This window comes from Mustela nigripes, chromosome 13, assembly GCF_022355385.1.
Source record: "Mustela nigripes isolate SB6536 chromosome 13, MUSNIG.SB6536, whole genome shotgun sequence".
Taxonomy (NCBI): Eukaryota; Metazoa; Chordata; class Mammalia; order Carnivora; family Mustelidae; genus Mustela; species Mustela nigripes.
The window spans coordinates 67874234-67888691 of NC_081569.1; the positions used below are offsets into that span (position 1 = coordinate 67874234).

Consider the following 14458-nt stretch of genomic DNA (forward strand, 5'->3'; position numbering starts at 1 on the left):
TTAGATTTGCCCTAAGTCTGTAGGCGATTGATAAAATCTTAGCATATCCTTTGTATAAGCCACAGAAATGAAAACTAAATAAGAGTAAACCTGTGTATATTCCTAAGTGAAGAGTTATGAACGTACCCTTTGATCAACATCAAACTTAGTGATTTGGCTGAATACCTGGAGGGCGGACTTATCATATCAATGGGCAAATCCTCTGAAGTTCCAAAAAATATGTAAAAAGTAGATAGAATCCTGAAAACGTATGTGTGCTAATTTACTAAATATTCTGGTTTACAGATGACCAAGAATAAAATCACTTTTGTTTTAACCATCACTGCTAGCAATGGATCCAAAATGTACCGATCCCTTTTCCTTCTTAGGAAACACAATACCCTGAACATGATGACTCTTTATCTCTTGACCTGGCGTTATTGTTAAAATGCCAGAATATTTTCCCACCAGTTGATAAACAGCCACTTCCCTGAGTATCCCCAAAGCCTACCTACCATCCTGACCCCATCCCTAATATCCCCAAACCTCCCTACCACCAATAAACTAAAGAAATAGCCCCTGAGATCTCTAATGTCCTACTTCAGTGCTGTGCCTCTCTCTGTCCTGACTGGGGTCAGTGCTCACGTGAAACAATAAACATTTTATAATACCATCGTTGCCTCCAGGTGAAATTACTATATTTAAGAAGCAAGTAAGCTGAAACTCAACTGACTGAAAAGTATACTATAGAAGATAATCCATTAGTTTTTGTTTTTAAATAATAAATTTTTGTAATATATCAGCTTTCCTTTTTGTATTTCAACCTTTCCTATGTGAAGGGCTATGCAAATATCTAATCCATTAAGCTTTCTGGTTAATTAAAATTTTACCAGAGAAATTATTGCCCCCCCCCCTTCAAGACATCATCAACATCCATGTTCAATTTACCTTGTTTGTCTCCTGTTAGGACCCAGATCTTAATATTAGCTAGTGATAAACTTGCAATCGTTTCAGTAACCCCCTCTTGCAACTTATCTTCTACAGCAGTGGCACCTAGTAGCTATATTGAAAAATAGAAAATACCTTATGTTAATGCAGGCAAACAACAACCACAATGTATCTATGGCTTTAAATCACAGAGTTTAGAGGTCAAGGAACATGAACTGAAGATGGAAGTTATGAAGCATTGATATGGCAAGCATCTTATTATATGCAGTGATGGGCTAGGAAGGGCTTCAAGTGGAGGTTCCCAAATCAAGCCTACTGACAGTCACACCAATTAATGACAGGGATCCTGGAGGTCAGAATTTATGATGGGTCTGATATGCTCAGGTAACATATAAGTATAAACCATCATAAGCCATTTGGGCTTCTGAGAACTGAAGACCTCCCCAGCCTCTTCCCCACTTATATCAACATGGAAAGGTCCAAAGGAGAGCCCTAATCTCATATTAAGGATCACAAAAAAGTAAAGCCATTCTCCTAAATTAACACACCAGCAGGTGCCATAAACTAAAAAGTGAAGGGTCTTGCATAATATTTCATCCAGGGATGAATATTACATACTCCTTAGTACCTCACAATTGCTAACCATCCTAACCACTGGGGCCTCAGGGAAGAGCAGTTCATACTCTGGGCAGCACAGAAATCATCAGAACCTCAGAGCCTAGGATGGTTTAGAGCTATAGCTACATTTCATGCAAAGTTTTCCTGCTTAAAAAGGTAGATAATAAAGTAGGGAGAGAAAAAAAACAAAAACAAAAACCAGCCAAAACATAAAATCAAGGACATACCAGAGGCTGACAAAGAATAGAGATGCCACTATCTTCTACTTTGGAGAAATTTCCAATTGTATAATCTACTGCCAATAGAAATAATCCTCTAGGCTCTCTAGGGCCATACATGGCAAACATGAAGCCATTGTATAAAGCATGACTCAGTGTTTGAAAGGGTAACATCTGCTATGTGCAAAATGATTTGGCAATGGATTATTCCTATGCTAGATCTCTAAACACGTACTATCCCTTCTGTAAACACAAACCATCATGCTTCTAAACTCATACCATTAAATCCCTTTCAATTTCTTCATATAGCCCAGCTATCCGTTCATCCCTCTCATCCTTGAGAGTGTTTGCATCTTCAAGCATCTTGTGCCACTCTTTAAAGTACTTGTCATCCAGATCTCTGTATGCAATGGCCAAGGTTCGAAGGCCTTCCCCTGCAAATTCCTGCCAGAGCAGACACAGATTTAGGAACCATCACAGAGTAGTAACCACGGAAATAACAGCAACAATAATGGATAAGTTGTTCACTTACATTCATTTTGTCCCAAGAGTATTACTTGGCCATCCTGACTCCCAACTTTTTAATTGCCTTGGAAATGGGATATGTTCATATTTGGTATTTTATTTCTATGGGGTTAAAACATTCAGGGGAGCTAGCCTTCTCCCTAAAGACAGCGGCAATGGCTGCTGACGTGCCCCAGCTGAGAAGTGATCAACCACACCCATGACTTGAAATACACGTTTGAAGCAATATATATTGGTTTCAACCTACCCTTTGCATAAAGGAAGCACTCCTGGCAGTAAGAAAGACCCAGCCTGTTTCATGGCACATAGCCCTTGATGTCCAGTGGAGAGGAAAGGATCCTCAGAGGAACCATAGCTCTCAAATCAAAGGCAGAAACTCTCTCAAAAGATGGCATCATGACATTTCACCAGTCTTGTCATGTCCCACCTAATAATACAGCTATGTCTAAAATTAATTGAGTCTTACTTCTGTTCATGCTTGAAATCTTCCATAATAAAAAGCTAAAGTCAATTATAGATGAATAAACATTGGTCAGGTAACAGAAGTTGAAACATATTAAGGTTATAAGAATAACATCTAGGGGCAAAAGGGAGAGTGAGGCAGAAAAGTTAAAACAAATATTTGTTTCTGGGAAGCAAGTAGAGGCTGACTTTTACTGTTCATTCTGGATCATCTAAATTTTCTTCCTTTTTTTTATATGGTAAGTTTTATTTTAATAATGAAAATTCTTAGAAATTTAAAAAACATTGAGTCATGTTATTTTTAAAAATTACTCTTTTTGAGAAACTGATTTCTGTGGAGTTATTATTTAATAATTGGTCAAATTAATTGAAGAGTCATACTTTTCCTTTAGTGTCTCAGTAAACTGATGATCTAAAATGATACCTTTGGTGCTTTATCCTTCTAATAGGAAAAATAAATAAATAAAAACAGGACACTGGTGTTGCAAAGTGTCTCACGTAGCCACAATAGCTAGAAACATATGTAGATTGCTTTGGGGAAATGTAAAAACCTCCCACTTTGTGTAGGCCTCCAGTGGTCATTTTATGGGCCTCTACACTGCAAGTGTTTTTAGAACATTTCTGCTCCTTTGGGCATTGCCACTGAGCAGATCCTCTCTGTTGTGTTTTGGCTTATAGAACAGACATAGGTTCATGATCAGGCACAAGTTACACCATGGCACACCCTAACTTGGTAAATGGAAAGTAAATTCAGTGCATGCTGCAATGATGTGGTTTCGCCCACAGAGACCATGAAAACATTATCCGAATTTATCTTGTAGGCAATTGGTAGCACTCTGGACATTGTAATCACATTTTGCAAGACCACCACTGGGTCCCCTACTGATCTGAAAATCTAGTTATTGCCTTGTAATGATCTTTTGTCTCCTTAATTCACAGAAGCACTTCTTTGCCTTTGACTTGCAACCGCACTGGGCTTTCCTCCCTGTTCTGTAAAATAGTGAATCAACTCTAAGACGGCATTACAAAAGGGGACAGATGATTTAAGTTATTTAATTAGTGCATGAATCACAAGCTGAATCCTAAATGAGCATTTGAGCAAGGTCGTTTCCTACCATTAAAGAATTCAAAAGCAATTATTAAATATAAATCGAAAACTTCAGAATTTAAAGCCAAAACGAATAAAGTGAATGAAGGAAAGAGCAAGTCAAGTTGATATCACCTGGAAAAAAACCTCTTTTGCAAAGAAATGTAAAAAGACCAAATTAGACTTCCTACACTTTAGTATGAGAGGAAAACATACGAAAATCCAAGGCCTTTGGTGTTTGAGCAATGGCAAAAATCAGATACTTATGATTCTAATGTTGTTTTCACACACACAAAAAAAAAATTAAAAAGACCATGCCGGCCTTCTGGAAAAGATTAAAAGAAAATCAAGAATGCTCTATTGGAAAGACAAAAACAATAGCTATGTTTGTAACCAATATTACTAAACCATCATTCTTTAAAGTCAGGCAGAATTTTGTTTTGTTTTATTTGTTTGTTTGTTTTTTAAAGATCCAGGGAATGTTTTGTATTAAATATAGGGCTTGACAAAGGACACGAATCCTCAATAATTTTTTTAAAGGAGAGAAACCAATGAGGATATGGGAGTTTTGACCAGTTGCCCTTAAAGTTCATATTCTGTTAAATGGAACCTCTAATAAATATTAGAGAGATGCTTGAATCTTCAGGTTTAAATCAGGTTAATGATCATATTCATTCATAGACTCCTACTCTTTTGCCAAAATATATGTACCAAATTTATATGGCATAAATATATATGCCAAAGATCATTCCTGCTCCCTTCAGAAAGCTTTTGTAAAGAAATTATGCATAGTCTCAGAATGTATGCATTTGGTAGCTTCAATGTAAAGAATATAAGTGACTCATCATGATTTACGACCTGAACAGAAGGACCCCTGGAGGAGAAAGTTGGCTGCTATTTCCCTTCAGCATGTAAGCAAGACCCTAAGCTATTCCCTGGGGGTAATCATAAAAAAAAACTTCATTGGTTTCAGACACATTAGAACCCAAGGGAATGCAACTGTCCTGCTTCCCTTTCCAGAGCCAGTCTCCAAGAGAAGAAGCCTAAAACTGCAGGGGAGTTTGGGCAGGTTTCCCTAGGTGTCCCAAGCCTTTCCCGGGCCAGAGTTCAGGAGCCTACACTTAGCGGCTACTTCACAGCTGCTGTGTATTAATACATCTGTGGTAAGACTGATCAGACTTTCAGCAGGGCAACTATAGGTGTCCATGCACCAGTTCCAGACATTCTCTGGCACAGTTTCCTGTGCTTTCTATTTCAAAAGTCAGATCATTTCACTGATATTTTAAAAATAAGACCTAATCATAGCAAGCGGCCAAAGGGCCATTGTGCTAACCTTCAGACAGAAGCACTTACACTGAGATGGTCTGTCGTCAATGTCAGAAGGTCTTCATTGGATGGATGAAGTTTTTCAAACAGAATAGTGTCCGCTCCTTTGGAATAAAGCTTTATCTGGCCTTCTGGGTTTCGAACTGAAAAGAAAAATTTTGCATAGTAGGTAATCAACGAAATCCATCAAAACTAGACTTTCCTAAGGCTCCAGCCAGGAAATTTGGAAATGGGCATAACGTTTTAGCCAGTAGTAAAATATTTAGTGCCTTTAATTAGAAGGTCACTATCTAAGTCACTTGGCCATATTCCTGTTCTATTAATTTAGAAATATTCCACCTACTGGAATCCTTTGATTTCCCAAACTCGGAAAACAAGTGTTTTTATTCAGATGTGAATGACCTTACCATTTTCCTTGCCTACTACTTTGAAGGGTTGATAAATTCAAATTAAGTCTTCTGGATTGAACAGAATTGAGAGCTTTGCCTGCAGGTCTCCTAGTGTGAAATTCAAGTCCTACTGTAGGAATCAGCTACACTGTTATGCCAAATGATCTCCACATGGCATTCTAGCCACTCAAAGTCATGGTTTATGCACTAGTTTTCCATCCTTGCTGATGTTTTTCTTTACCTTCTTTACTCATTGGAAAAGCCCTTTCTTTCATTCTCAGTGGTTGATTTTTCAGTCACAATCCTGGCCTGCAAGCATACCTCACAGGGGGCTTTCAAAATTAGTTTCTATCTTCTATTAACTGGAAGTCTGTGTCAGTTACGGCTGTGTTTTTAATCTGTCACCCCTCCCCAGGTTTGGGAATGACAGCCAGAGGAGGTTGCCCTCCCTTCATTTCCAGTCTTTAAACCTTCCCCTGGCTGTCCCACATACTGCCATCAAATCTTTTTTAAACTATGAAATGCTTGGCCGACATTTGTAGGCTTGGCTTTATAGCTTGGCACATATTAGGCCCTTAATGATTTGTTGAATGAATGAATGCATGAAGACATGACATGACATGACATGACATGGCAATATATTTCTTTCCAGGAACTACCTACAGTTTAAGACAACTTTCTGGGTCATGATGTGATGGTCTGAACAATGACCTTCCCAAGTTTCATCATATCAAAGATTGTTACATGCTTTCCAATCAATTGTACCTTTTCTTTAAAAATAGAATGTCTCAAAAAAAAAAAAATAGAATGTCTCAAAACAAATGAACATAAATATTGACTACTATTAATTTAACAGCATATAAAATTTAGAGCTTGACTTAATGGAATATAAATGCCAAAGTACAATAAATTAATTTCCCTTCTTTCCTTTAACTACTCTTACTTCGGATTTCATCTATTCTAGTTTCCTCCTGGCTTTGAATATATTTAACACACCCTGGAAATTTTTTGTATTGGGACTTGTCTAGGGCTTGTCTTCTCTCCTAAAACCCTTGGTCAGCTCTCCTAGTTACCAGAACTCATGCAGTTCTTCTTGTACCATGCTTCTAATTGCCCATGTTGGGAAAAAAGGAAAAAAGCATATATAATTTATCTAATTGTTCAAGCTGGAGGGGAGTGGGAACATTTAATCCTAGCTTTCTTTTGCTTTTCTTCTACAGCAATCCAATTTAATAATTTTCCCCATATTTTTCTCCCATCCATCACCAGAGCTAAAAAGGCCAAGGATGGGCATCCTACTTTTACCAGTACGACTTCCCTTTGACTATTGTTTATAGGCTGGACTAGGACATCAGTTCCCAAATTTTTTGGTCTCAGAACCCTTATACACTATAAAACTTCATGAGAACTCCAGGGTATTTTTGAAGTGGGTTTTATTTATTAATATTTACCATATTAGAAATTAAAGTTGAGAAATATTATTATATCAATGGTCTTATGATAATAATTATATTACTATAATAATGACTATTATAATTATGATAATAAACATTTTACATATTAACATAAATAACATTTCTATAATTATAATTTCCACAACAACAACAAAAAATGTAGGGAGTGACATTGCTTTACATGATAGCAGTTCTCTTTAACATCTAGCTTAAAAGGTGTTTGGATTCTCTTATCTGCTTCTGCAGTTCAATCATTTGTGATATCACACATCATGTGGCTTTTATAAACCTCCGCAGTACACTCATGAGAAAAATAAGGAAAAAGACAAATAACATTAGTATTATTATGAAGATGTTTTTATCCTTGTGCATTCTCTGAAAATCTCCCAAGTTTTCTTAGGGTTCCCTAAACCACACATGGAGAATCACTAGTCTAGGAAATCACAAGCCAATTATGATTTGTGGAAATCCCTTACCATCTCTTCATCTGTTTCCACATGTGAAAAAAGGAGATATTTAAACACTGTAACTTCTAAGGTCCTTTTCAATCTACATTTTTCTCATTCAGTAAAGATTCCCATTTCTTCCGCATTTTTTTCTTAACCCAGCATTATTAGCCCCTTTAAATTTGAGTTTGTATAAATCTAGTTTCATAGAATCTTGATTAATTTTGCTCACTAAGCCTTTCCTTTTGCAGCTCAGCAGGTTTTGCGTCTCTTTATTCAAGGCTTCTAGTCCTATCTGCTAGGAAATTTCAAGGCTAATCAAATCTCACTCATCTCAGAAGTTAGCCTTTTCAAAATAAAGAGAGAAGCACCTGGGTGGCTCAGTCAGTTAAGCATCCAACTCCTGATTTTGGCTCAGGTTATGATATCAGAGTCACAAGATTGAGCCCCGTGGTGGGCTCCATGCTCAGTGGGAAGTCTGCTCCAGATTCGCTCTGTCTCTCTGTGCCTCCCCCTCACACACACACACACACACACACACACACACACACACACACTTTCTCTCTCTCAAAAAAAAAAAAAATTAAATAAAAGAACGTAACAGTTTTAAATGGTCAAGGTAACATGTGGGCAGAGTCTTTAAAAAAAATCGAAAATCATATATGTTTTAGTTATAAATCTTCTCCCATTGCTGGTCCTTTATATATTGGTGTTCTTTAAAGATTTTCCTATGATCTAATTCCCCTTTTACTCTCCATGTAGTCACATTCATTTCTACGGCTTCAGGTTCCAGTGATAGAATTACTGATTTTAAGTGTACATCTCCTACCCAAATCTATCTCCAGCACTCCCTTCCAATCTGTACATCCAACCACCAACTAGTTATCTCCTTTTGGATGTGTTCAGGCACAGCAGACTCAAATTGGAACACATTATCTTCCTCTAATAACTACGTATTTCTCTTAAGTCTCCATCTCAATAACAAGCTTCACCATTCACTCTGTCTCCCAAATCAGATATCCAGCCGTAATCAAAGCTCCTCTCCCTCCACCACCCATATATCCAACTGTAGCTATGAATTTCTCCCCTCTTGCCTATATTGTCACATTAACCCAAATGGTTTTACTCATTTCAACCCTGCTTCTCTCCAGACTCTACTGTAATCCTGCCAGAGTCATCTTCACACTATTGCTTAGAATCCTGCAATTGCCTCCCTATGTACTCCCTATGTATGTAGATCAAGTTTGGACGCTCTTAACATGTCATAAACAGGGTGCAATCACACAGAACACTTCAATTCCACATTCTCCCTTAGCATCAAGTCTCTGGCGCATGATAGGCACTTGCTAAACATTTGCTTGAGTTGAATTATAATTATACAAAATTCATTGAAGGCAACAGTTATGCCTTTGTGACATAAAAAGAAAAAAGAAGTGGTTTCCAGGTGTATGCCAGAAGAGTAAATACAATAGCAACACTATAAAGGGTGATGAATAATTCTATTTTGCCATATCTCAGTTGGATGGTTGTTCATATAACCACACAGAGAAATGCCTGTCATATGGCAGTGTGATCTGTATTTTGATCATCTCTAAAAAGTTTAGAGTTGAGCAACTCTTACTAAAGATCTTGCAAGGGCTTTTCAAGGACATAGCGTAATTTTTGCTTCCTTCCATGTTTATGTGCCACTTGCCTCTATTAACAAGTATCTTTGAATTTTATCTCTGTACTTTTGTTTTCACAATGAGAATTGGTCCTTTTAAAACTGTATAACAAGATCTATATGTTTACCAGTATAGTAGATTCTACACCCTCTGACAAAATTCTTTACAGAAATCTATTTTTATTTAAGTAACTGAATTAAAATAGGGCTCTTGCCCTGGAATGAAAGTAGTACTAGTATCAAAACTATACATTCATGATTCAATGAATGATAGCTCCCCCTCAAAAAAAAAAAAAAAGGAAAGAGGAAACAGAGGAGGAGGAAAAGAAGGATGAAGAGGAAGAAGAAGAAATAGAGGAGGAGAGGGAAGCAGAAAAGGAAGAGGTGGAGGGGGAGCAAGAGAAGGAGGAGGAGGAAGAGAAGAAAAGAGGCAGCAAGAGCAGCAAACATCTGAGTCCTCACATCAGGGTGTTGTCCCCACAGACCAAGCCATGTGACAGTCATGAGACTCGCACTGTTTTTTTTGTGCCTTATTATCAAACAGAGAGTCTTCTACCCTAGTGGAGCCCCTCTTTCAAATTCCTCCTGATTAAAAACCAAACAGAACCAAAATAAAGCCCACAAGCTTCCATGCATTCTGTGGTGGAACATTACCTTTCTTCATATGGGATCCATTAAGTCAAACATCTGAAGTTTGTGGTTAGGCTGTGATTTCTCCACAGCCCGTAGTGATGACTGATGCTGGGGAAAAGCCAAAAGTTTCCCTGTGTAGCAATTTTAGGTTTTTGTCAACACCCTCATAGCAAAGGGAAGCCGGTTCTAAGCCAACCCAACATTAGTAACACCTCCCCTGAAGCTGTAAAAAGAAGATTACTTCTGCTAATACATCATTAAGCCAACGCCTAGAGCAGTATATGTGCTCTTCAGCAGCACCAATGAGGACTGCCTACAGCCTGTTCAAAAATAAATAAATAAATAAACATAAACATCCCCAGATGATGTTTGGCGTTTACCTGCTGAGAGCAATCTCCCACGGCTAGTTTCCAGGAGTTAGAGGCCAAAAACCTGACCATGTACACACATGTTTCTATAGTAGAAACTGATTTAATATGATGATCAGGGTATTCATAAGTTATAAAGCATTGGGTTAAATCTTATTTAACAAACATTTATAGAAAATCTATTATGTGCCAAGCTCTGTGCTGGGCCTTGGGCATTTTAAGATGACTAAAACACAGTCTGGCCTTCAGGTAGCTCATACTCTAACACCTGGGAAGCTCATGAGTATCACAGGGCTGGTATCACACTGGTTTATGAACAAGGTACTCTGAGGAAGAAGAGAGTGCTGCATTTGGAGAGTAGAGAAAGAACTGATAGAATAAGGGATACTTAAGTTGGACACTGAAGTTTCCAGGTGAGTAGAAGTTTTCTAAAAGAAGAAGGGAAGAGGAAAGTCCAAGTGGTGGAAATAGCACACGCAAAGAGTAGAAGTACACAATGCATGCCTGAAATGGCAAGATCTAGGGAGGCTTGGGAAGTTTGGGGAAATAGAAGAAAAGTAGATTGAGGTCAGATTGCAAATAATCTTGAATGTCCTGCTAAGAATGTTACCCTCTGAGTTCTAAGAGGCCACCAAGGATTTTATATATATAGGTGATGGCAAAATCAGACCAATGTTTTAGAAAGAATACCCCCATATCGACACAGAGTATTATCTTAAAATGAAGTGGTTTTGAAGATACTGCAATAATACAAGCAAGTGGTGATCAGAGCCTTAACTAAAGCAATTATACTGGGAAACATCTCTAGAAACACAAGGAGTAGTATCTGAGGATCTATTAATTCTCTGTGTCTCAGTTTTGTTAACCTTAAAATGGGCATAAAAATAATAGTACTTACATTATAGGGCTGTTGTGATAGTTAAATCACTTAATTCATGAAGAACATCTCTAACAGTGCTGGACTTAATAAGCACTTGTGACATGTTACTTATACTTATTATTGCAGTGTTAAGGCTAAGTTGAAAATGAAAGGCGTTCACAAAGTTACAAAAAAACCCAAAACATAACTCTCAGTACATAACTAAGAGTGAAATCATTCTTGAGAAACAGCAGTGTAACGATCAAACATAATCTCAGCTACCAGCCATACCTATGACAGACATCCTTTTTCTGATATTGTTGAAGTCCAAGAAGGCAAGCAGTTGGTAAGTAACCAGTGTTCCCAATTCTTCTACTGTTATCGTGTCTGGGGTTCGAGACTTAAAAATGAACCCAAAATTCCTTGCAGCAGTCACTAAAGCTCCCTCATCAGGTGACTGAACTTGGTAAATCAGCTGCCCTAAAAGGAAAAGAAACTACCATGTTAAACAATAGCGAAAAAAAATCTATTAAACAAGAAAGGAAAAGAAACAAATGCATTAATACTGAGATTAATGGCTAAAATTCACGGAATGCCAATACTAATGTCAACTCATTCTGTAACATTGAACTCAAGAGTTAGTTCCAGAAATCCAAACTTTTCTACTTGCCAACCAGCTGGACCAAGTGCCTGTCCTGGAGATACTACAGGACACCATGCATACCACAAACACAGCCCTTGTCATCTCATACAAAAATGCCCATTTCTACATCTCCCTTTCCATAATATTGGAGGTTTCTTAGGTCAGAGGCTGAATCTTTGTATTTTCAGTGACTAGAATTGTGCAGTGGAAGTTTCACAAACTAAAACACTTAATATGTGTTAACTCACAGAATCCTCACAGACAGACCTGAGGTAGGGATTATTAAAAAAATTTTTTTTCCCATTTTATACCACTGACCTATGACTATAGAGGTTATATAATCTGAGTAAGATCATATAGCCAAAGAGTAATGGAGCAGATATTCCAAATTCCACTTGGGTCTGTTACTAATGACCATTTCATGAGAATGCATACAAGAAACTCTTAAAATGTAAGAAATCAAACTGGTATGTTCATTCTTGTTGGCTGATACTGTGAAAGCATTAGGCTAAGAGTAAGAGGGCAGAAGAAAAAATGAAATGAGGAAAACAGAACAAAACAACCCATAAAAATACAGCATGTATAAGGTAAAACCTTCTACATAAAATTGTATTATCTTTGTAAAAATACATCAGAAAAAGTAGGCAGAGTTAAAACCATATTTACTGAGTTATAGTACTGTCCAACAAAAATTCTTAAAAAATGAATTGCATATTAATGTGTATGCTACGATTCCTTTTCATCAAAAACAAATAAACCACCTGCTTATTATATAATATTCACATATATATATGCACAAGTGGAAAGGCTGAAATGATGCACACCAAATGTTTTCATTGGTTATCACTGTAGGGGTGAGATTGGAGGAGTTCATGGAAGGAATTATTAGCTTTGCCTTTATAAACTTGGTACTGTGTGGTTTTCCCTTATATAATAGGCATAAATTAATTTTGAAATTCAAAAAGGAAAAGGAATTAAAACAATTACTTGATTTTCCTACAAAATGATGTAACTTCCACTTCCGGCAACATGGTAAACTAGGTGCCAGGACCAACTTCCCTGCTACAAACAACTACAATTCCATATAAAACATTTTAACTTTTTAAATACATTCATGAAAGAGGTACTGGTAAGAAAATAAGAATTGTTCAGGTCAAAGACTGAGGAAAAAAATAAAATGAATAAAAGAAGACTGTAGCCAGCTTTTGCCTTGAGGGCATTTTCTGAACCAGGAGAACTTGATTGTTGGTTTCCAGCCTCTGAGGGTTCATGCATATTTGCACCATAAATTCACAATATCTAAGTGGCTTAAAAAAACCAAATTGAAAATTTAGTTTAATATGTTCCTGTGTTAGAACACTGACCAAAGCAAAGCAAGTCCTCTCTGGAGGAACCAGCCTTCACCTTAGGACCCAAAGGATTTCTAAAAACAAAGTTCCAAGTAAAAGTTCATCTCAAAGTGAAAAATTATTAAAATCCCAATAAATAAGACACAATGAGAGCCAACAGAAAGAAAATAAAGAATAAGATCTGCAAAAACAGCAGATATTGCAATTACTAAAAATAGTAATTGCACAAATACTTAATAGATTTCAAAAAATAAAAGAGGCATAAAAGTAAGCAGATTTGATAAAGACCTAATAGAAATTAAAAATTAAAAGCAGCAAGTTAGATACTATTAGACAAAGAAGTAGTGTACTGGGGGGAAAATGGAGAAAATTCCAGGATATATCCCAAAGAGACAAAGAAAGGGAAAATGAGAGACTTCTTAAAAGACGAGAACAGAGTGAAAATACCTGACACTGAACATCTAACATGAGAGGGGAAAATGAGTCAGAGGCAACACTGGAAAAAAATACATGACCAAGGAAACTCCAGAAATGATGAGAGATGACATTCTACAGATTCAATAATCTCAATGAATTCTAAGCAATATAAATTTTATAAAAACCCATATCTACAGTGAGAACATGGAAGGAGAAATCTTAAAAGTAGCCAGGGGGAGAAGACTGATAATCTTCTGTCTGACAACTGGACTGAGAGCTGACTGTACAGTAACAGAAATAGTGGCAGATATTTACCCCAAAGATACAGATGTAGTGAAAAGAAAGGCCATCTGTACCCCAATGTTTATAGCAGCAATGGCCACGGTTGCCAAACTGTGGAAAGAACCAAGATGCCCTTCAATGGATGAATGGATAAGGAAGATGTGGTCCATATACACTATGGAGTATTAGGCCTCCATCAGAAAGGACGAATACCCAATTTTTGTACCAACATAGACGGGACTGGAAGAGATTATGCTGAGTGAAGTAAGTCAAGCAGAGAGAGTCAATTATCATATGGTTTCACTTATTTGTGGAGCATAACAAAGAGTATGGAGGACATGGGGAGTTAGAGAGAAGGGGGTTGGGGGAAATTGGAAGGGGAGGTGAACCATGAGAGACTATGGACTCTGAAAAACAATCTGAGGGGTCTGAAGTGGTGGGAGGGTGGGAGGTTGGGGGTACCAGGTGGTGGGTATTAGAGAGAGCACGGATTGCATGGAGCACTGGGTGTGGTGCAAAAATAATGATACTGTTATGCTGAAAATAAATAAATTTAAAAAAATAAAAAGAAATAGTGGCAGGATACAATGGAGTACCTTCAGTGTGCTGAGAGAAAACTGTCACCTTTAATTTCTGCATACAGCAAAATCTTCAAGAATAAGAATGAAATAAAGCTGATTTTCTTTTTTTTTTTTTTTAAAGTTGATTTTCAAACAAAGTTTTTGGAAGTTTACTACCAGGAGGTTCTCCCTAACAGAAATTCTGAAGAATACACTTTATGGCAACAGAAGA

The 14458-nt window shown here is 37.2% G+C and overlaps 1 protein-coding gene across 3 annotated transcripts in view; it reads right to left on the reverse strand.

Moving 5' to 3' along the window:
- ATP8B4 (ATPase phospholipid transporting 8B4 (putative)) overlaps positions 1-14458 on the reverse strand; it is a 255071-nt gene that overhangs the window by 57856 nt on the left and 182757 nt on the right. For all 3 annotated transcript variants that reach the window (XM_059372800.1, XM_059372801.1, XM_059372802.1), the window contains exons 16-19: positions 11267-11455; positions 5191-5306; positions 2043-2207; positions 928-1039 (exon numbers count right to left, since the gene is read on the reverse strand). In XM_059372800.1, the coding sequence (XP_059228783.1) occupies positions 928-1039; positions 2043-2207; positions 5191-5306; positions 11267-11455 (582 nt within the window). The remainder of the gene's footprint in view (positions 1-927; positions 1040-2042; positions 2208-5190; positions 5307-11266; positions 11456-14458) is intronic.